This window comes from Sardina pilchardus, chromosome 2, assembly GCF_963854185.1.
Source record: "Sardina pilchardus chromosome 2, fSarPil1.1, whole genome shotgun sequence".
NCBI lineage: Eukaryota > Metazoa > Chordata > Actinopteri > Clupeiformes > Clupeidae > Sardina > Sardina pilchardus.
In genome coordinates, this window is record NC_084995.1 from 2071436 (window position 1) to 2092437 (window position 21002).

At 41.3% G+C, this 21002-nt stretch overlaps 1 protein-coding gene across 4 annotated transcripts in view; it reads left to right on the forward strand.

The window, feature by feature from the left end:
• The first annotated feature begins 232 nt into the window (after positions 1–232).
• Positions 233–21002, forward strand: part of tbc1d1 (TBC1 (tre-2/USP6, BUB2, cdc16) domain family, member 1) — a 47087-nt gene continuing 26317 nt past the window's right edge. For 2 of the 4 annotated variants that reach the window (XM_062516155.1, XM_062516172.1), the window contains exons 1-5: positions 233–334; positions 622–826; positions 989–1102; positions 1484–1888; positions 13621–14127. In XM_062516155.1, coding sequence (XP_062372139.1) covers positions 1040–1102; positions 1484–1888; positions 13621–14127 — 975 coding nt within the window. In that variant the 5' untranslated portion in view covers positions 233–334; positions 622–826; positions 989–1039. Of the gene's footprint in view, positions 335–621; positions 827–988; positions 1103–1483; positions 1889–7668; positions 7869–13620; positions 14128–21002 lie in introns of those variants that run through there. The other 2 variants (XM_062516163.1, XM_062516180.1) reach the window with 2 other exon arrangements.

The following is a 21002-nucleotide window of genomic DNA, read 5'->3' on the forward strand; positions in this document are numbered from 1 at the left end:
TTATGATAACAGATAATAAAGTATCTATTGAAAAGAGGTTCTCACTATTACAATATTAAAGCATGATACGTAGTAAGGTTAACTAGCTGTGTGTAGGCTTACTACACCAGCTCATTCAAGATATTTTCAGATAATCTAGGCCCCAGCGATATTGAATGCCTTCTCCCATTGCCTCGAGTTATTTTTATTCTGCCAGGCGGAGTGGCTCCTTACCCATGTGTTATGTTTGGGGAGGGGAGGGAGGGGAGAGAGTAGCAGGCTGTAAAGAAGCAGTCATGTCCTTGAAGTCAAAAGACACCTGCTCCGCTAGTAGTGGAACTGCGTAAACAAAAAGGTAGGAAGCTGTTTTTGTAAGGGCACAGTCAATATTAGCAACGGGGATTTAAATATGATTCTGGTAAAACTAGACAACATTAAAACAAGGATTGCAGAGCTAGTTTAGCTCAATAATTCATTAGGTTTATGTCGTAGGCTATTTCACTGTCAAAAGTATTTCGATACAAAGGCAACTTGCTTGAGCTCGTCTCGTAAGGACGCACACGCTCTACACAGGCTGCACTTGGTAATACGCGTTTGACTTTTAAATAGAATCAATGACTGGTTCACTTTTGCACACTATAGGTCCAGGCAACTGTAAACCCATTTCATTTTGACACTGAACAACGCATGCATCCCTAGACAAAATTGGTTGGTCATGTCGCCGGTGCGTAGTTAGCCTACACCTGGCTCTAAAATACAGACATGAATGACTGAAGAAGCCTGCCTGAAATTCTAAGAAAAGAAAGAAAGAGAAGAAACAACGCTCACCAGTTTTACCAACTGCTAAGTAGGTTATTTACTATGATTGCTCTTGCTGACAGTATCTCGCTGCTGCTCAAGCCTACCTCAAATTTGCTTTAGTCATATTTTCATCTTCACATACTGTTTCAATGGACAATAAATTACAGTTTGACTTTAAATATAGTACATACAATTCTCCAACTTATAGGTCCATCCCTGTGGCTCATGGGTTCATGACAGTTCTACACGCTGAGAGGTCATGGAGGAAGTTTGTTTCAAAGTCAAGCAGAGCAAGTCAACCCTTGCCTCTACACTGGCCCAGGTGAGACTGAAATAAAATTGTCCTAATCTTCAAGAGAGAACAGTTTGACATTTCCATTTTGATTAAAGCTAGTATTTTTTGTTAAGTATTATTACCACCAGATGCAAGAAATGTGAGATCTCATTATATTTTGTTTTCAATGTGGTTCTCAAAGCATCATTGCTATTTTTTTGTAAATATCTTAAAGATAGCAGTTATCATGTTCCACTTTATATCCCTCTTCTACTCCTGAATTTGCAATGTGAGATTGTGTCCATGGTTGATAAATGCTGTTTCCTTTATTAACATGGATAGAGGAACGTGAGAAACAGCCTGTACAAGACTACAGTGACCAGGAAAGTGAAGATTCATGAATCTGTATATGCCTCTTTGTCTGCTCAGGTTGAGTCTGAAGAAGTCCAATACCGCCTGTGTATGGTTGGCTCACTCTCTGTCCACCCTCTTACCACCATGCCCATGCTGCCGTGGATTCTTGCTGAGATAAGAAAGCCACAAACTGTGGAGAAAAATCGATCAACATCTCCTTCATGGCCCCACTCAGGATCAACCATTTTGGACCAACCAGTGATGCTTCACATTACAGCCACTTGTGTGTGGTGTGTTCTTGACATAGCGGGCCCTGGCAAACCGTGGGATCCATTGCAGCATGCACTCCTGTGGCAGCACCAGCCACATCAAATCACCAAACTTATTCACAACAGCCAGGATCCCAGTTACTTCTGCTGCCTTGCACGACAAGAGGGACATGCTACCTGCCATGTCTTCCACTGTGAGGACCAGCATAAGGTGAGGAGAAAGAGGGAAGAGGAAACCAGAGGGAACTGGTTCAGTTGTTTTTATAATTTGTTTTGGAGTTCTTTGAATAGTCCTTCTCTATTCTAGCCTAGAAATCTAGACGCACCCTAGCGGCCAGGCTATCTCTATTCTGTTTTTTTTGCTTGATCTTTTTTTAACTGAAAGAAATCCTCATATATAAATTACACAGAATTAAAGAGAGTTGTTTGTGGATGTGTGTGCATGTGCATGTGCATGTGTGTGTGACCTCTATAGTATTTGTTTTGTGTACAGATCCAGTGACATGATTGAGAGACCTTGGAATGCAGTGACGTGTGGGCACCATAATAAGCTGTGTGTGTGTGTGTGTGTGTGTGTGTGTGTGTGTGTGTGTGTGTGTGACCAGAGCATGAACTATTATGACTGTTACACTACAATGTTCAATACATTTAATGCTTCAGTCAATGTCTTGCTCTGTCACACTACACAGTTTTACACAGTGTATCACTGCTACTTTCATTGGAAGCATGCCACATTTCGTCAATATTTGTTCTGAGAGTATGCTGTAACATTTTAATAGCTTGAAAACTGCAAAAACAAGTTGGCCACTAGGGGGTGCATTAACCCAACTCATTACAATCCCTTTGTGGATTTGTGCCACCTAGTTAATAATGCAAACATCTACCATATTTGCCACTAAATATTTGCCAGTATAGTGATGTAAAGGTTTAAACATCCTGAAAGTTGACACATTTGATTGACACCACATTCAAAATCATTTTGATCATTAAACATTTTGAAATGTGCTATGCTTACTTGGCATTGTTCAATGCAAGGCAAGGCACATTAATTTATATAGCACATTTCATACCAGGGCAGTTCAAAGTGCTTTACATAAAATTACATATATACATTGAGATGATTAGGATAAAAGTTATAAGATTAAATAACAATTAGATAAAAAAAATAATTATGAGAAAGCAAGAGAAAAAAGGTAGGTCTTTAGCTTGGTTTTAAAACAGTCTATTGAAGGTGCGGTCTTAATATGTTCAGGAAGCTGGTTCCAGAGCTTGACTGCATAAGATCCGAAGGCAGCTTCACCACATTTGGTTCTAACAGTTGGTGGAACCAGGAGTAGTCTCTGTTGGGACCTGAGAGACCTAGTCGGTGTGTAGTGGTGAAGCAAGTTTTTTAAGTAGATGGGGCCACTGTCATCTAAAGTTTTAAAAACAAGTAAAAGTTTTAAAAACAAGTAAAAAAAAATTCTCTGGCTAACAGGGAGCCAGTGTAGGCGTTTCAGTAGAGGTGTCCGGATCAATGCAATACAATTCATGAACCAATACAGGTGCACAGGAACACAGGTGCATTTTATTGATGGCATTTTGAACGAACACGTGATGAGAGCCTGAGGCCCATTGTTGTGCCATTCATCCACGACCATCATCTCATGTTGCAGCACGGCCCCATGTTGCAAAGATCTGTACTCATACATGGGAGCTGAAAACATCCCAGTTCTTGCATGGCCAGCATATTCATCGGACATGTCACCCATTGAGCACATTTGGGATGCTTTGGATCACCATATATGACAGCGCATTCCAGGTTCTGCCAATATCCAGCAACTTCGCACAGCCATTGAAGAGGAGTGGACCAATATTCCACAGGTCACAGTCAACAACCTGATCAACTCTATGCAAAGGAGATATGTTGCACTGCGGGAGGCAGTGCAACATGCCTCCAATACAGTGAAACTGCACATTTTCGAGTGGCCTTTTATTGTGGCCTGCCTAAGGCAGTGTGCGAAATATGATGCAGCATGATTATTGCCTAAGGCATACAGTACCTGTACAATAATCATGCAGTCTAATCAGCATCTTGATATGCCACTCCTGTGAGATGGATGCATTGTATCAGTAAAGGAGAAGTGAACAATATTTGAGAAAAATAGACTCAGTGCATAAAACTCTTCCTCATTTTAAAGGTTTATTTCCAAAAAAGGATAGCTCCCTACGTTCAAGCAGTCTACTCAGCAGTTAATGTAACCCATTTATTATACCACTATTTAACCAGTGGTTGGGTTAGATGTGGGTTGTTTTTAACCCAACAGTGTAGCAAAGTTGTAGCCTTGAGCTGAGGCCATCTGCAACATTTTTTCCCCGCATCAATTTCATACAGGAAAAACTCAAGGCATAGATAGATCTGTTAGAACTTGTGGACACCTTTAAACTGCATCTCACAGTCGACTGTGGAGAGCATTCAGCTCCTTTCACACCCCTGAGAAGATCCCGGCATTGGTTAGGGCATTTTTGAAGACACATTTTGAAGTCAAAATAACCATTTATTTTGATGTGGTTCTATTCCTGCAGCTACAAGCTATAAACCAACGGTCTAGCTCAAAACATGATTTTTCTTCCTATGAAAAGTTTGAGCTCACTTACAGTGAACCATCTATTAAGTATGTATTGTATGGAAAGGAAATTTTGGAGTAACCAACGGTCAGCTTGGTGCAGGAGTTCAAATGTGTGAATACCAGTCTGGAGATGACATTATCACAGTCTAAGAACCCAGTCATCAAGAGCATTGACCCATCAGTGAAAACATATGAAGAACTGGAATCCATGGGAAGCAGCAAGCTCAAGGCGCACTGCTGCATAGGATATTTTGAGAAGAAGAGGCAGATGGTAACCGGCTTTGTTCTTAAATAAACAAGAAGAGGAAATCAGGACAATCAACAGCAGTGTCTCAAGTGAAACAAGGGCAATGAATGAACTGGTGCGATGTTGAGAAGAGGAAGATTGGCTGGAGAGAACTATGGACCATTGATTTGATGCTAACCAAAATTAAATTCCTTGTAGGGGCCATTATGATATTTTACAGGGCGCAGTGGTGCTGTTGTTGTAGGGTAGGCTATTTATGTGAAGGCCGCTTTAGGCTCAGGCGAATTCATATGAAGTAACAATTATCCTCAAACAACTACGACTAATGAGGCAGCCTATAACTATATTCACAGAAAAAAAATATTTTATAGGCAAAGAAAAAAAATCTCAACTTCAGTTGCGGCTAACGGTTTATTTACAGATCTTGATTCAGATTTCTCTCGGTGCAGCTACCAGATAGCCTGATTACCATCGACTTTCAAAGGCTCTGCGAGACTTTAGTCTGACCAACAGCCTGTGCTAACACGGTTTCTTGCCAGCGCTGGTTGACCCGCCTCCTTTAAGTGCCTCGGTTTGCTACTGGTAGATGTCAGAAAGCGGATTGCCGAGTTTAAACCAATAACAACACTCTTTCCGCTGCCTTGAACACGCCTCTACCCAGAGCCGTTGGAGCTGCTCAAAGTTGATTGGTTCTCGACCAAAGGGGGCAGTTCCGCAGATTTCGGGAACTCAGAAATCCTTCTCAATGAGCAGTTGACCAGACCAGCAGCAAAAGCCTGAAGGCGTTGCGTCACTGGGAGGGCGTGCCAGGCTAGCTACCAGAAGAGTTATACTTATTTCAGACAGATTTCTCACATCCCAGCTGTATACGCCGCCAAGCTCAGTTTGAGCCTGCGCAGTACAATAACCCATCACCAGAAAAACTGTTCAAAAAGAAGTCGACCACTTTGAGCTAGCATTCCATTGACCCCCATTCATTTTGGCGTCACTTTGACATCAGATAACTGTTACATCTGAAGCGTTTTGAGTCTTTATATGGACTGAGGATGCGAGAACCGAAGTTGACCAACAGGAAATGTGTTTACTCGTCTACAGGATGGCTGTGTCCATATCTTTTACTTTATGGTATACAATGGTATATAGCCTACAATTCAAAGCACTCCCAGCTCAGGGCGAGTTCTTACGACTCTTACTTGTCACAAGTTACAGGTTGTCACAAGCGGTTGGCATGCACAAATGGATTGTACGATAACTTTTGATGGTTTATGTTCTCATGTTCTGCTCTGCGACACACCAATATCAGTTCTGCGACCCACTTTTGAGTCCCTACCCACCAGTTAAGAAACACTGGCCTACAGTATCTAAAGTGGGTTGTGTGTGTGATTAGATACATGCTGTAGGCACTTGCAGATGTGATGGGTAAATAGATTTAATTGCGTGTTACCACAAGCAGTAGCCTGTAGGCCTACTGTAAACTCACATGCTAAAAACAATAAGCCAAGTAGCCTACAACTGCAAGTGTGTTTGCTAGGCTGTAGTCGGACATTTCAAACTGGCGTGCTGCAAGCACATCATGAAAGGTCCTGCTTACGACTGTTAATGGCGAATCGTAGACTAGGATTTTGGGGTGGCACCTTGGCTGGGTGAATCCTGCCTGACCTGCCGGCAGCTCAGGCTGGAAACCTGTTTATCTATCTCCCCTGCTTCTTGTCCACAACCTTTAGGTCCAATCACAAACTAGCTCATCCAAAAGACACACTGGATCGTTGGTCTGATTGGTTGAAGGACTATCCAAGCATACATAGTCATTTGAACAATGCCGACTAAAAGATTGAGCTTAGTATGGTGATAGCCTGAATAGGTGTCACCTAGGGTGGCAAATCAAATCTCAGCGGATACCCCTCTGGCTCCGCACCTGTACAAAAGGAAGTGTGTTAAAGTATCGCTAGGTTGGAGAATGTTTTAAAATGTATCATTCGCAATGGCTGATGAGTTGAGTAGTTGCTTTTTTAAATGAAATATTGTATGATCACAATTCATGCCATAGGTCAGCCTAAGGCTTAAAACACTTCAGCCTATACAGAGTTTTCCAGATGTTAGATGGAGAAAATAAATCAATGGGAAACTTGCATCCGGAGCCTGAGCCCTGGCGGTATCCGTTGATTTTGCTTACAACAAAAAGCTAGATGTTTAGACATCCCTATCCCATCTGTTGTAAGATATTGACAGCGCAAACACACAGAAAACAGTGATTACTGCACAAGTGGACAGTGCACAAAGCAAGGTCAAGACATGGATGACAGAGTTTGGTGTGGATGAACTTGACTGGCCTGCTTAGAGCCAGACTCCTTGTCCAACATCAGTGTGTGTGATCTCACAAATGCACTTCTGATGAATGGTCAAAAATTCCCATAAATATACTCCTAAACCTTGTGGAAAGCCTTCTCAGAAGAGCTGAAGCTGTTATAGCTAAAGGGTGGACTGACGTCAAATTAAACCCTAATTATGAATGGGATGTGCGAGTCAATAGGCTAGGTGACCATACAAATTGGCAATATAAAATAGTTGGACTGTGGCTACATGTATAGGCTGCAGCAAAGGCACACTGTTTCCTGACTACACGTGCAGTTTATTATCAGTTTGTAAAGGTTAGGTGAAGAAGTAACATTATGAATGCCTGGTCAAAGTTTGGATTAGGCTGGACCAATGATTTCACAGTTAATGCAAACCTATGCCCCTACAATGCTAGAGTTCCAAACATTTCCCAATCTTGATCACCAGTGTTGCTGCCAAGTCTGATAATCGACAATCATTTTGCAATAGCTAGAAAAAAGAGTAGGCCTATCCTATCTCAAAAGTGCATGCGTTGTTAAGGATTTTGTATAGCATAGGCCTATAGATTAGGCCTATCCAATCAAATTAATTCTTAAGTTCACAAAGCTATGCCATTTTTCTTTAGATTTAGGGCTGTTTTTCCAAGAAGGAATAGTGTTCACAAGTTTTCAGAGGAGGATCATAATAGCCAGACATACTTTGTTATGGACAGCTACTGGAACCAACATTTCCATCTATCCCGACTTCCCTCTCCAGACCATGATCCAGACCCTATTCTGCTTCTGACATACCATTGGATGAGGAACAGCGGGTGACTGAAATTTTAGTGCTCGAACATCTGAATGGCATGGGAGGAGACAGAAAAGTGTTTGAATTAACAATTGAATGCAAACTAAACGGTGGATATTGCTCTTGAGGAAATGTCCCTAACTGAAGGGATGAAAGCCCGGCTCCTAAGGTTTAACTTACTGCGAAAAGATGTCAAAATAGAACAACAAGCCGTGAGTATCTGAATAAGTTAGCCTACTTCTGCCGGGCGGTTCCCGTTCTGTATGAGGGAAAATACGCTAACATTGCTAACGTTAAATGAAGTTATGCTAGTTAGCTAACCTGTTTTCGAGAATGAGGCTACAGAGAAAGTTTGGTAACTACACTATTTCCCAGTGGATTGCCAAATTACTGAAATAATATCACGAAATAGCAGACAGGATGTTGTAATTTATTTTAAGCAACCAGTTGATCTCCTTTGTGCCATCCCTACCATACAGACGTGAACACTGTTTTCGAGATTCATTGTCACATTGCTGTCAAAAGTTAGGATGTTGGCCGACTTTACTGGAAGCAATCTAACCAACGATTGGCATTCGGTAGATAAATAAGTGATTGCATGTTTCGGAAGTTAGCCTGTTTGATGAAAGTTTCGCGATTTAGTTGCGTTTAGATGCAACCAATGGTCTCCATTCGCCAGTGAGTTAAAAGAATAGTGACGACGTCAGAATCATTAAAAAAATATATTTTAGTGTCATAGAAAATTAGCGAGAGGTAGGGTACATCGGACAGCCAGTGAGTAGATATTCAGCCCCTTGATTATATGGGAACAAAGTTAGAAAGTCTGCTGGCTGCGAATTGTTGATACTTTGTCACATGTTACTTGGGTGAAAAAGTCTGGAACAATTGTGTTGCCTTCACAGTCTGGCCAAGGTGGTGCCTGAGAATTTCTAGAGAAGGTTCAGACCCTTGAAATAATGTGAGGAATGCAAATCATTGTACCCTCTCTGATTTTAAAATGGAAAATAAATATTTTGGTCCAAAAGTTAGAGTGTGCAATTTTCAATTCAAGTCCCTAATAGACTTTTAAGTGGGTAACTTTTAAAGATCACCAGTTTGTCAGTTGTACATTTAGTAGATAGGAATCTAGCATTTCCTCTAGCTTGAGAACTTCTTCTAACACTGAGTAGGCTAGGGTGGCCGTTTGAGATTTTGCTTGCATGTGGCAGAACCCATATGATAATTCTTTATCTTATTGCACAGTAAAGTGATTGACACTGCTCCCCACATGCCTATAGCATTCACATTCAGGGCCAGACCTGGTATGAGTCAAATAGAAGGTGTATGACCAGCACATAGCTTATCACTTTCCTCCCCACCCCTCCTTGCCTGTTTTCTTGCTGCGCCTGTCCTAGGCCAGACTTGACATTGCACACTATTGAAATGGTTCAGTCAATGCATTGATTTGTATAACCTCTGGAAAATACACCACAGTATAATTCAATTATCATTACTATGTAGGGCCTGCTATGTAAACATACACATGTAGGCCTATGTGTGTATGTGTTGATGATCTTGCTATGACTACAACAAGCCCAACAGCACTGCTGCAGAAAAGGTCCTAGGGGAAACACTGATTAAGTAATCATATTGAATAACTAGTATTGATCAAAATAGAGTCACAGTATTGATCAAAATAGTCATACAGTGATGATTAATAGCTGTTCATAATGACAGCACAACTGGTCAGTATTTGGAACTGTCCAGTATACACACATAGGCATTTTGGGAATAGGAGAATACTGCATTCTGATGACCTTATAGACTGAAACCCACTGGTTAATTGGAGAGAAAGGAGGTTAGCAATGAAATATCTAAATGAGCAAAGATCCAAAGTGTATACTGACTTAGGGGAAAGTTTCTGGGAGATAGCGACTCATGACGTATTTAAAACAAAGAGTCAAATTGTTTTTGCTGCTCTCAGCTAGCTGTAATCACATGTTGCTTTTGGAGTAAAGGTGGAGTAAAGGTTCACTAGGTTAAATTTCCACAGTGCACAACTTGTGGTTAAAATGTCCTCAGGGTCTATGCAGTATGCACTGTGAATCATTCTGGATTTTGTCAGGTTTGATCAGGTGCATGGAAGCATGAATTGGGCTATGATATTTCAAAGGAGGCATTTGGTGTAGTAGATACTCTTGTGCAAAAACATTTGATACAGATGTTGCTGCACAGTGCAACAATATAGGAATTGCCAATTACAGTATGCTAAATATTAGATAGTAGTAGTAGTAGTAGTAGTATTAAGTTCATTAAAATGCCTCACAAGAAAAGAGCCTACACATGGAGCTGTGAAGCATACCATGTGAGAGAAGCTCTGATCTTCAGAATATTGTAGGCTAGAAGTTGCACTAAGAATGGAATCTCTGCTCTGTTTAACTGTGCAGTATCTCATCTGCATTGACAGATTTTTGTGATCTCTCACAACACAGCCAACGAGGTCTAGGCTAGTTAGGCTATTTGTTTCACCGGGCTTTGTTTGTAGGTGTGTGTAGATCTGCTTTTGCTAACTTTACTAAGGCTGTGAAATTGACAGGTCTTACTAGCTGTTAATGGATGTCCACTTTATAGGTTACTGTTTTCTTCTTAAACTACAGAATGTCATGCTCACACAGACAGGTTTTGTAGGCCTAGGCTCTCTGCAGGAACGGGCAAAGTTTGTAGGCAGCGCAAAAAAAAAAAGAAAAAAAAATTGAACCTGAATCTGTTCTCAGAATGAATCTGCTTCAGAAGATCATTTAACGTGGGTTCACATGATGTCACTGAAGTTATTGAAAACTTCAGAAGATGGGCTGTTGAAGCTACAGCACCATCTTCCATTCTCTGCTCTTTTGAATGGCCTCTGCCTGAGTGACTGCAATGAGGTCTCCCAAGCAGCCCAGCGTTGGCAGCATGCTACCTGTTTGGTAAGAGGGAGTGCCTCTGAACTGGGACACAAAGACCTCATTCAGACACGGTGTGCTCTTGATTAGCTTTAAGTGTTAGACTGTATGAAGATGTTTCTGGACAAATGGCATTAGACTGGCATCAAGCTGGTGTCCTTTTTTAGTAGCAAAACACAAGCAGCTCATTTCCACATTTGGAAGAAGGATAGTTATTGTCATCAACTTGAAATAGTTTGTTAATATTTTGTGAAGGTTTTGGCTTGTTAATAGATTTGCACATTTATTCAGCAGAAGTGCGCTCTTTGTACACATTAAGCCCCAATGGAGGAAGTCTACTCCAGAAGCATACAGTATTTTGAAGCATGCAGGTTTAATGGGCAGTAACAGCACTGCACAGGTTACAAATGACAAATTAGTAATTCCGCCACAGTTCTGTTGGCAGTCTGGCCCTTCTCAGGAGTGGGACAAGCAATGCATAAGGGAAGAGTTCTCTGGAGCACTCATTTATTTAATTTAGGCAAAATTACAAATGTTTTAAAGGATGATAATGGTGGAGTAGATTTAGTGCTGTAAGGGAGACTGTTCCAGTGCTTTGACGTCCTAACTGCAAAAAAACAACTGTTACCTCTAGTTGTTAATGTACAATCTGAAATAGCCAAAAGACCCATGTTGTTGAAGTCAGTAAGTCACTTCAGGCGCCAGACCATGTAACACCATCTAAGTAACTAAGATGATTTTAAGATCAATTCTAAAATTCGCTGGTTACCAATGTAGAGTCAGACCTGAGCACAATGAAGAAGGCACTATGCCGAAACATGACTTTTTCTCCCTTCTTTTACTTGGCTTGGTACAGTATTCCAAGAAACTAAGAGACTGAGATAGCCTGCTCCTATCCCTATGTGAGCCAGTGTAGTGTGGCCAGAATGGATGTGTTCCCTACATTTACAGTAGTCTTTATCAGCAGTCTTGCTGCTGAGTTCTGAACAGTCTCTGTTCAATCGGCTAGTAGATTGTTTATTTAGACGTGAATAAAGCGTTACAATAGTCGGGACTTGAAGAGACAAAGGCATAATTATCTTTGTGTTCTTAGATGTTAACATCAATCTGAATTTTTTACATGCAGCTCAGATCTTATGTCTGAGTCTCCCAGATTCCTGGAAGCAAGCTGTATATGCTGTTAAGTCACCAAGAAAAGGCTGTGCACGACCATTTGAGGGCTAATTAAAAGCATTTCCGTTTTGTCTGAATTTAGCTGTAGCTGTAAATTCAGCAGAGACATCTAATCCTTCACATCGACAAAACAGTCTCATTAAGCATCCTGCTTGTTAAGCATGTTTGGTTTCACTATTAGGTAGAGCTGAGTGGGATCAGTGAAAAAAGATGTGATAATGAATTATGTGGCTTAGAGGTAACATGTGCACACAATATCGCTTCTGGGATTAAGGTCTTGGGAACACCACATGTGATAGTAGAGGTAGAAGAACTTACTGACAAACTTACTACGCCCCTGTGAACGAGTACTGTAAGAGCTCAGTGCATTGGAGAATGCTGTGGATAGAACTATCTTTTGGATTTCACAGACGTTCCCCATCCAACTTCTGCAGTTTCATGTTTCAACCGTTGGTTTATTGTCTAATGTGGGTCAATATGTTGCATCATTGTAATTAAAAGTAACAGAAACAAGGTTTGCAACCTATTAATTGGAACAGCAACAGCATAGATTTCACCCTCCTAAGGCATGTCATGATTAGTCATGATACGCCTGTTAAACCTACTGAGGAACTAGGCTACCTACTGTACACTTCCTGAAAAAAAACACAACTTCTGTGTGAGAGCAGACTGTACAGGAGTCCATATGAAAAAAAAACAAAAAAAAACAATTGAGTTGTTCTATGACTTATGTCTAAGCAAATGACTTTGCTGGTGAAGGTTTGGCCAAATAGACTACTCTGTTTTGTTCTGTGCATTCCTTGTCCTTGAAATCACCACTTTGGAAGCAAAGTTTTGAATGAAATTGTAACATTTTACCATTGACATTGAGATCTGTGTTTTGAATGTCAGTTTAGTCATTAAATTATAGTAAAAGAATAGTAGCCTGTTTCTTTCGCAAGCCTTTACCATTCTTTAAATGGTTTGGTAAAATATTTTACCTTTCTGGCCCTAGCTGTGGTGCAACTGGCTGGGACACCTGCTCTGTATGCTGGCGACCCGGGTTCGATTCCCAATGGATTCCACCCCAACTCTCTCTCCCACCCCCCCCCCCCAAAAAAGAAAAATTGCCGATTCATTTTTATTTTTAGGTTGGCAATCAGTGGACAGCTAGGGCTAGGTTCTGTTTCAGGAGTTTCTTGGGTTGTTTCCTGATGTTCTTGACTGCACTGTCAAGTGAATGTTTAACTGTTTATGACTCCCAACTCAACCAAGTGAGAACTGGAGTCATTTTCAGGCAGACAGGGACAGTAGAGGAGGAAGGTCTTTTTTTTTTTTTCTTCAAAGGCTGTAAACATCACATGCACAGGGGAAGTCAGATATCTGTTCCATCTCTGTTTGCATGCTTCACTTGACTTGTTTTCCTTCTGACCAATTTTGTGTGGAAGAAATTTGTCAAGCGATTGGCTGGGTTAGTTATTGATCTCATCCATGATTTCCTCAAAAATTCATAATGTTGAATATGTGTATACTTTTCTGTCACTTTTTTGCTTTTTTGCTACTTCCATTGAATTTTGATACTATTAACAGGCTTTCAATATAAGAACTGTGGAGCTGAGGCATTAAGCTCTGATCTATGAAATTGAATTCAAAAGCTTTCTTTCATAATCTTGTGAGAGGACCGAATGTGCCAGTATCAGCTGATCTCACATTTCTGTGAAAGGCAACACAGTAAAACAATATTAACAGTGGACACTAACATGTAGACAATGTTTCAGATTATGGAAAAAACCATAGCCAATATACCAATATATCCCATGTTGCATTTGAGTTTGTGGTTTTGAGGAACATTTCCCAACATTTATATCCATGCTTCCTGTCCCCTCTGCAGGTTCCTGAGATCATCAGTACTTTACGTCAGGCCAGTAAGAGCTCAGAGCGTCTGGAGGAGTCTACTGCTGCTGAGTCTGCCCTTAGTTCCAGTTGTCAGGATGACAAGCATCACTGTGACGCTGTCTCCCCTAATGCTATCACATTTGCCAAGAAATTTGAGGTGTTGTTCTGTGGGCGAGTTGTTGTCGCTCACCGCAAGGCTCCACCTGCCCTAATCGATGAGTGCATTGAGAAGTTCAGCCGCGCCACTGGAGGTATTGGTGGGTTGGCTGCAGGCATCAGGCGGGTATTGTCCCTCCAGCCGACTGCTAATGGTGTCCAGATGGGATCTGGAGAAGGCAACTTGAGCAGGAAGCCAGCGTTCTTCCAGCGGGACCCCAGCCTCCCCTCCCTGCAGGCTCAGGATGAGAATGGCCTTTCGCTAGAGCTGCAAAATAGAAGTGTCACTGGGGCCTGTGGAGTCCGTCCCACCAGCATTCTTGAGAATCGCACCATGCTCTTCACGGTAGGCACCATGTAAAGCCGAACTAATAATTCCATCCTTCTTACTAGTGGTCAAGCTTTGTTTTAATTAACTTGTGTTGTAATTACATACATACAACATACTTTAAAGCCATAACATGAATAGTAAATGGGATAAATAGCAATAAGTGCACAAGAACCACTTAGATTAAGGGCCCTGATTAGAACCACAGGAGGCCTTTTCCAACGACAGAGAACCGGCTCCATTCCCATTCGCAAACCAACATTTGAACCATTCGGAGCCTTTCCACCAAACAAAAGCCAGTTCGGAATGTGGCACCTTGGTTTGGAAGTCGAACCAAAAAATAGTAGGTTTTTCCTGCGAACCCGTGCGAACCGGAGTGGGCGTGCCATTGTGCCATTCAGAGGGGAGAAGGCTAAAAGCATGAGTTTTCCGTTCATACCAACTCTTGTCATGAGTAAGCAAAATGATTCAACTAGCATTACACTGCAGACGTTGACTAGCATTTTAAACAGCTAGTTTCTGACGTTTTATGAGACAACAAGGTCATATCATTCTACCGTTTATGCATCTCATTAACTTTTGTTTTTGCATGCAACATCCATTGTTGATGACGCATCCTTGGTTCGGTTCAAAACTGGTAGAAATATGGGCTGGTTCACTAGATAGCACCACGGTTTAAAGAATTCTGAACGGCACCAGTTCAACACCGGGTTCGTTGTCGGTGGAAAACCGCCTTAACAGGCTGCTGTGGTAACCATGCAGCAACAAGAGGTGATGCCAATTGCTAATTTGCTGACTCAGTACAGGATGCAATCAAAGGTAAATTGGTTGAGTAAATAGTCCTGCTTTGTAACATGCTGTTGTCTTTAAAACACTGCTGGTAGGTTGTTTAGAGGTGGCCCGGAAATAGCGTCCCTTTGAGTCCCTTTGAGTTACAGAAAACTTCCTAGTCTGTGCACCGACACATCCAAGCCCACAAGCAAAACAATAACCACCCTATAGAAGTCACTGACGTTGTATAAGATGGACACATACTATCATATAGACACTGTATACAATTGTCTCTGTGGTTATATAAACATTATGATCAGGGGCTGATATGTTATGTGGTTAAGACTGGAACTTGACATGAGTTATATTGTGCTCCACAAAAGGACTTACTGTGTGTATTGGAAACATCTTGGTATGCAGGCATAGAGCTCGTTCTGTTCAGACTCTTGTCTGTTGTTTTTTCTCTCCTGTCTTTCTCACTCTCACCGAGTGCGCATTTAAATCTGACACACACACACACACACACACACACACACACACACACACACACACACTCGCTCACTCAAACAACCATGGAATACATCACCTTTTACTAAGTGATTGTGACGATGTAAGAAGTTGTTTGCCAATGATGGACAGTGATAATATTGCATTCTACTGTAGATAGGTACAGTAGGTTGCTAATGAGCATAGGTAGCTATGTTCTTGTGAAGGACTGCCTGTTGTTGCATAATAAGCTTCATCAAAATGGAATAATTGCTTTCATCGCACCTGACAATATGCCAATTGTGTCCAGTCAAGTTCATTTATATAATCTATTTCATACACAGAGGTCATTCATTGTTCTTCACATAAACACAAGCAAACAGTAATGGCAAATAAAAGCATAGAAGGGCAATTGTCAAAGCAAAGTTTAAAGAGTAAAGATCATAATAAAAAAGATAACATAAAACACACAAGGTTAAATAATTTAGAAATAAACAATAATTAAAGAGACAAAATCAAAGACAAAAGGTAGAAACATTTAAAGACAGATTCAGAATTTGTAACTCCGTGCAGTAGGCAGAAGGCATCCAAAAGTTGGTTCCAGAGCTGAACACAGCAGCTACAGTAAAAGCTGCTTCACCATGTTTAGTTCTAATAGCAGGTTTTACTAAGAAGTGAGAGGTGAAGTGAGAGGTCAAATCTAATGTGGTCAGTCCTTTCAGTAATGTGGAGTAATGTGGTCAGTCCTTTCAGTTTTTCGTGAGAACCTTAGCTGCTGTGTTTTGTATCACGTGAAGCTGTCTTTTTATAGCCTTGAAATCTAGACGCAACCTAGCGGGCAAAAATATTTTTGCCTAGCGGGTTGGGCTAGGGTCGCACCGGTGAGGCCAAGCCTGCGTTCGACTCCAGGCCAGCTTATCCAATCAGAACGCTCTATCTGTGTACGGAGTCCTTGGGCCCACCTTCGCTCACCTTCGGCTTCCGATATTGACGCCAGGGGGCTGGACCATGCGTCCTCGTTCGAAGAGTTGGGTGTGAGACCATGTTGCACAACCATAGAGAAAAACTAAAGATGGATGAGGCTAACGAAGCACGCTCGTTTGAATCAGCTTTGGAAGAGTTAGACTTGGGCTTTTCTTTGAAGGTTGAGCAGAAAGAAGCACTCAAATCATTCGTTTTAAAGAAGGATGTATATGCCGTTTTGCCGACCGGCTACGATTGGCCACAAACGCTGGCCTATTACGTGCAGAGGCAGTTTGAAAGACAACTGTTCATCCCACCCACAGGCTTCAGCTCTGTGAGTGGTCCGACCCCAGACTATACATTTCTGTATAGTTTGGCTTGCCAGGATAGTCTTTTTAGGAAAGCCCATGAAAAGCCCATTGCAGTAATCAAACCTGCTGGAGATAAAGACATAAATTAGTTTTTTTAAATGTGCGGAGCGTTTATACATTTCATAGTGGATCTGAAGTTTATGTTTGCGCCATTTTCTTTTGGTCTTCCCTTTGATTGGTTTACCCTGTAAGCTTGATGCACTGATAAAGAGGGAATGACACATAATCATGTGCACGTTATTTACAGTAACAACCTCCCAAAAGCCCACATTGCCAACCCGATCCCATTCCGTTGACTCATTTTCTAGTCTTGTTTTGATGTCCTGGCCGGCCTTGTGTCCATCTGCCCCTATATTTCAGGATGGCAGGAAATGTTCAGCATTTTGGCAGGAAACAGGAAGACTTGACTTGAGGCTCTTCTAAAATTCTTACTGTTTAAGCACAATTCAAGCCAAGTTATCTGACATGGGCATATCTGACTATAACATCCAGTCAACACCAAGTCATTTCTCTCTGATGGTAGCTTGCTTGCTAGTAGTTGTACTAAATCAACACTGAATGGAGTAAATTGCAGCTCCTGACTTTCTTGCGTGCTGAAAGAAGTGGTTGCATACAGTATAGAGTATAAGTTGCTATGGTACCTTAACAACAGTTACATAGTCAGTTATATAGCTAACTAATGTAGTATTGCCAGTGATCGCCAGTAATAAAGAGAAATATACCTACTGTTCATCCTAAGCAACAACTCCAGACTTTGTTGCAGAATACATTACTTACTCAGTTCCCCTTCTTGATTCTTGGTTGTCTGAGGAGCCACTGTTCTTTCAGCCTTCCACCAGCATCAAGAGATCACTCACTCAAGACTTTTCATGCATGGTTCATCAGTGGTGGAATTGAGTACTGTCCATTTTACTGATAGCCTTGATACAAGAATCGTTAACAAATTCACATTTTACAATTTGTACAGGCAGTCACCAGTATTGCGCCGGCTGATTCAAATTGAGCGGGTGACCGCGGTCACTCGCGATTGTGGGTCAAGACCATATTGGGGGTCAAGAAAATATTTTTAATGATATTTGGGTCCTGTTTGGTCGGGTCGGGGAAAATATAGATGCCTTTTGCTGAAACAAGATTCTATCCCCCCACATTTTGTCATGAAAATGTAGAAATGCAGGGCGTCAAAAATGTTGAACGCGGGGGTGCGAGCACCAAGTGACTTATTGTTTCTACGTAGACAGGCCCTTGGCTACTGATCTGTGCAGCAGCGAAGTTCTGCCGATGCGTGCTCCACAAGTATGATCATTTGTAGCAAGATCCAAAGGTATTATGGAACCACGGACTGAAAGAAAAATAATCTAAAAGTTTCCCCAATCAGGAAATGCTTCTTAATTTAGTGTCATCAAGGCATAGCCTACAAGTGGTATGAGCATGCAATGTGTGTGCGTCCTTGCACAATTTAACACTGGAGATAACGTGGGCTACATGCAAAAATATTTGAAACCAGTGGTTCTTAACTGGTCTGGCTTTGGGACCCACAACTTCCTATGTTCATAAAGTTGCGACCCATATATTTATTTAGCGTTCAAGCCAACGGATATGGTGAGCCACATAGTACAGCTACAAAGAGTTACTGTGTGGACCTACTTGTCTGGAACATGCTGATGTTTGGCATTACATTTGCGTTTACCAGTAAAATGATGTCTAGCATGACCGGTTGCATACACATTGTTTATGTCCATGGCCATGACTGACATTGGCTACAAATAAAGTCTGTTCAAATAAAGATACAATATTAGATCTGATAAGGGAGCATTTTAATAAAAGTTCCGTGACCCACCCAGAACGGTTCCGCGACCCATTTTTGGGTCCAGACCCACCAGTTAATGAACACTGTTTTAAATAAATGACGGGGACTATCATGGAAACAATATAGAAACTGTATAGCCTTATCTTAGTCTTTTAAATTTACATCAATTAAGCTGTAGGCTAAATGCAACACAATTTATGTATTGAAAAACAATGGCAATTTTTATTTAGTGATGAAAAATGAAATTTCTGTGCTCTGTATCAGTGACACGAGCTGATCTAACCTGACTTGTACAGTATGCGTGGTAGCACATATGATGTGCACACATGATTCTCTACAACAACTTTTTACTACATTGCAATGAACAAAGTAAAGGCAAAAAAGTGTTTATTTGTCAAACAAATTTGGATGCAGTATGAATCTTGAATTAGATACCATGCAGGAATTTGTTAGAATCTCACGTGCAATGAACGTGCATTGCAATAGTGAAACACATAGTGTTGGATTATGAACATAATGATACAACAATATGATACAATTTTGATTTCATTTAATATCATTTTTACAATTTTTATACTTGATCGTACAGACAAGTGCCTAGTCTCGTTGGAAAGTCCCTCTTTCGTACTAATAATCACGGATCAATGTAACAGAGAAGAATGGGTGTGTTTTTTGATGCACTCAATTGGGCTCTAAGGGTTTGGTTTTGTTTTTTTGTTGTGGTCCATCGTTGAAGATGTTAATAAAGAGTTTCTTAATAATACTCTATGCCTGCATTTTATGTTTGGGAGAGCTTTAGGCATTGATGTGAGGAACAGTTGTAACAGAATTTGCAGTGGAAAATTATTAATTATTTTCACTGTTGAGTCATATAGCCTAGTTTTTGGATGAATGCTGACGCAGGACAAAACAAATGTAGACTTAATGCATGTTTCCCAACGGCTGAGCAATCACTAGGCCATATACATAATAATTAGGCCTACATGTAGTTTGTTTTAAATGCATATGACTCTTGGATACCAGTTTTAGCTCAATAACGCTGCGATTAAATTAATCAAGAGTACTTTTTACAATAAGCGGGTCGGGTACACTATTTTAATAATTATTCTTTGCGGTCTGAGTTGCGGTCGGGTTAGTGGAAAGGGGCGGGGCGGGGCTGGGGCGGGCGTTCACACACGTACGTACCCGTGCACCACTGGCAGTCACATACTGTAACTCTGTCTCCCTGGTTGCTTCTTGTAAAGGCCAAACACTGAATTTATACTGTTTCGTCATAATCACTGAGTGGTACATGCATAGTGGTGTCTTGTAAGGATCCTGTTCACTTGTAATAACATTCTGAGTCTGTCACTGTGCATACACACCAAGAACGACTAGAGCTTCTTCATTTGCTCTGGCTGCCCTGCTCTTGATGCTTGAACCTACACTGTAGGAGGTATTCCAGACACCCCCTGGAATGCCCGGCAAGAGACACCGGCTTTCATATAAAATTAATGACTTCCATTTGTTAGGGTACGTTTTGACACTCCTGTTGTTCTTAAAGAGACCCTATGCAACTTTTTCATAGTCATAAAATCGCTTAGAAATCGTTGTTTTGCTTGACTGACCAATTTTTATTGAAAACAGTAATATTTCCTCCCGCCCCCAGTGTCCCTATCCGCTATGCAACCTTGCAGTTTGTTCAGGAGGCGATCGCTCCTTGTTTACATCTGGAAGGCTGAGACGCGTAAGGAACAAGAAGAACCACGCTTGCAATTTACATATAGCCTATATATGTATAAATATACACGCTAAAGCTGTCGGGGAAGCTCTACAGAGAAATATGCAAGCATAAAACGAGCGAAAATGAAAAACGAGACCGAAACCGGAGATGAAATCGCCAATCCTGCATAGTTTCTCTTTAAGTTAAGAGGCACAGACACAGTCTGAAATCTGCCCCCATTTGATTTTGTACTTGAGTCTGTTTGTGTTGGTGTGTCCCGTGCCGTCGTCAGTCGGCGGCGGCGTTGGTTTTGGCTGACTTTACATGTCTAGTCGGCCAGTATCCGCCGGGCTTAATGGCCGGTCTGATTGGTTGCGAACATCACTAGCAGTTCCCATTCACTTTTCGTTTACTGTGCTAGCGTACTTACATGTGTCCAATAGGCACCTTCGCTCACCCCCTAGCACTCCGAATTACACCGTTTTCAGCCGAGCTTGCAGTTGGCTTGCAGCTACCTGTTGGGCACAATGTAGCCTAAGCAGCTAAATCGTTATTTTTAAACCATTAAAAAGGTTCCAAATAACTCCACACTGCATTGGTAGACTTCTGAGGGTCCTGACATTTAAAACGAGATACTGAGAACTTTGGAAGTACACAGGAAGTTTATTTAAAAAGGCTGTTTATACAAGCAGTACCTTCATAGAAGGTTTTATTTACAAATTTAGCTGAACAACATCAAAATAATGAAAAAAAAAAAGACGACAGTTCTAGCCTGGTCGTACCAAACCCTCGT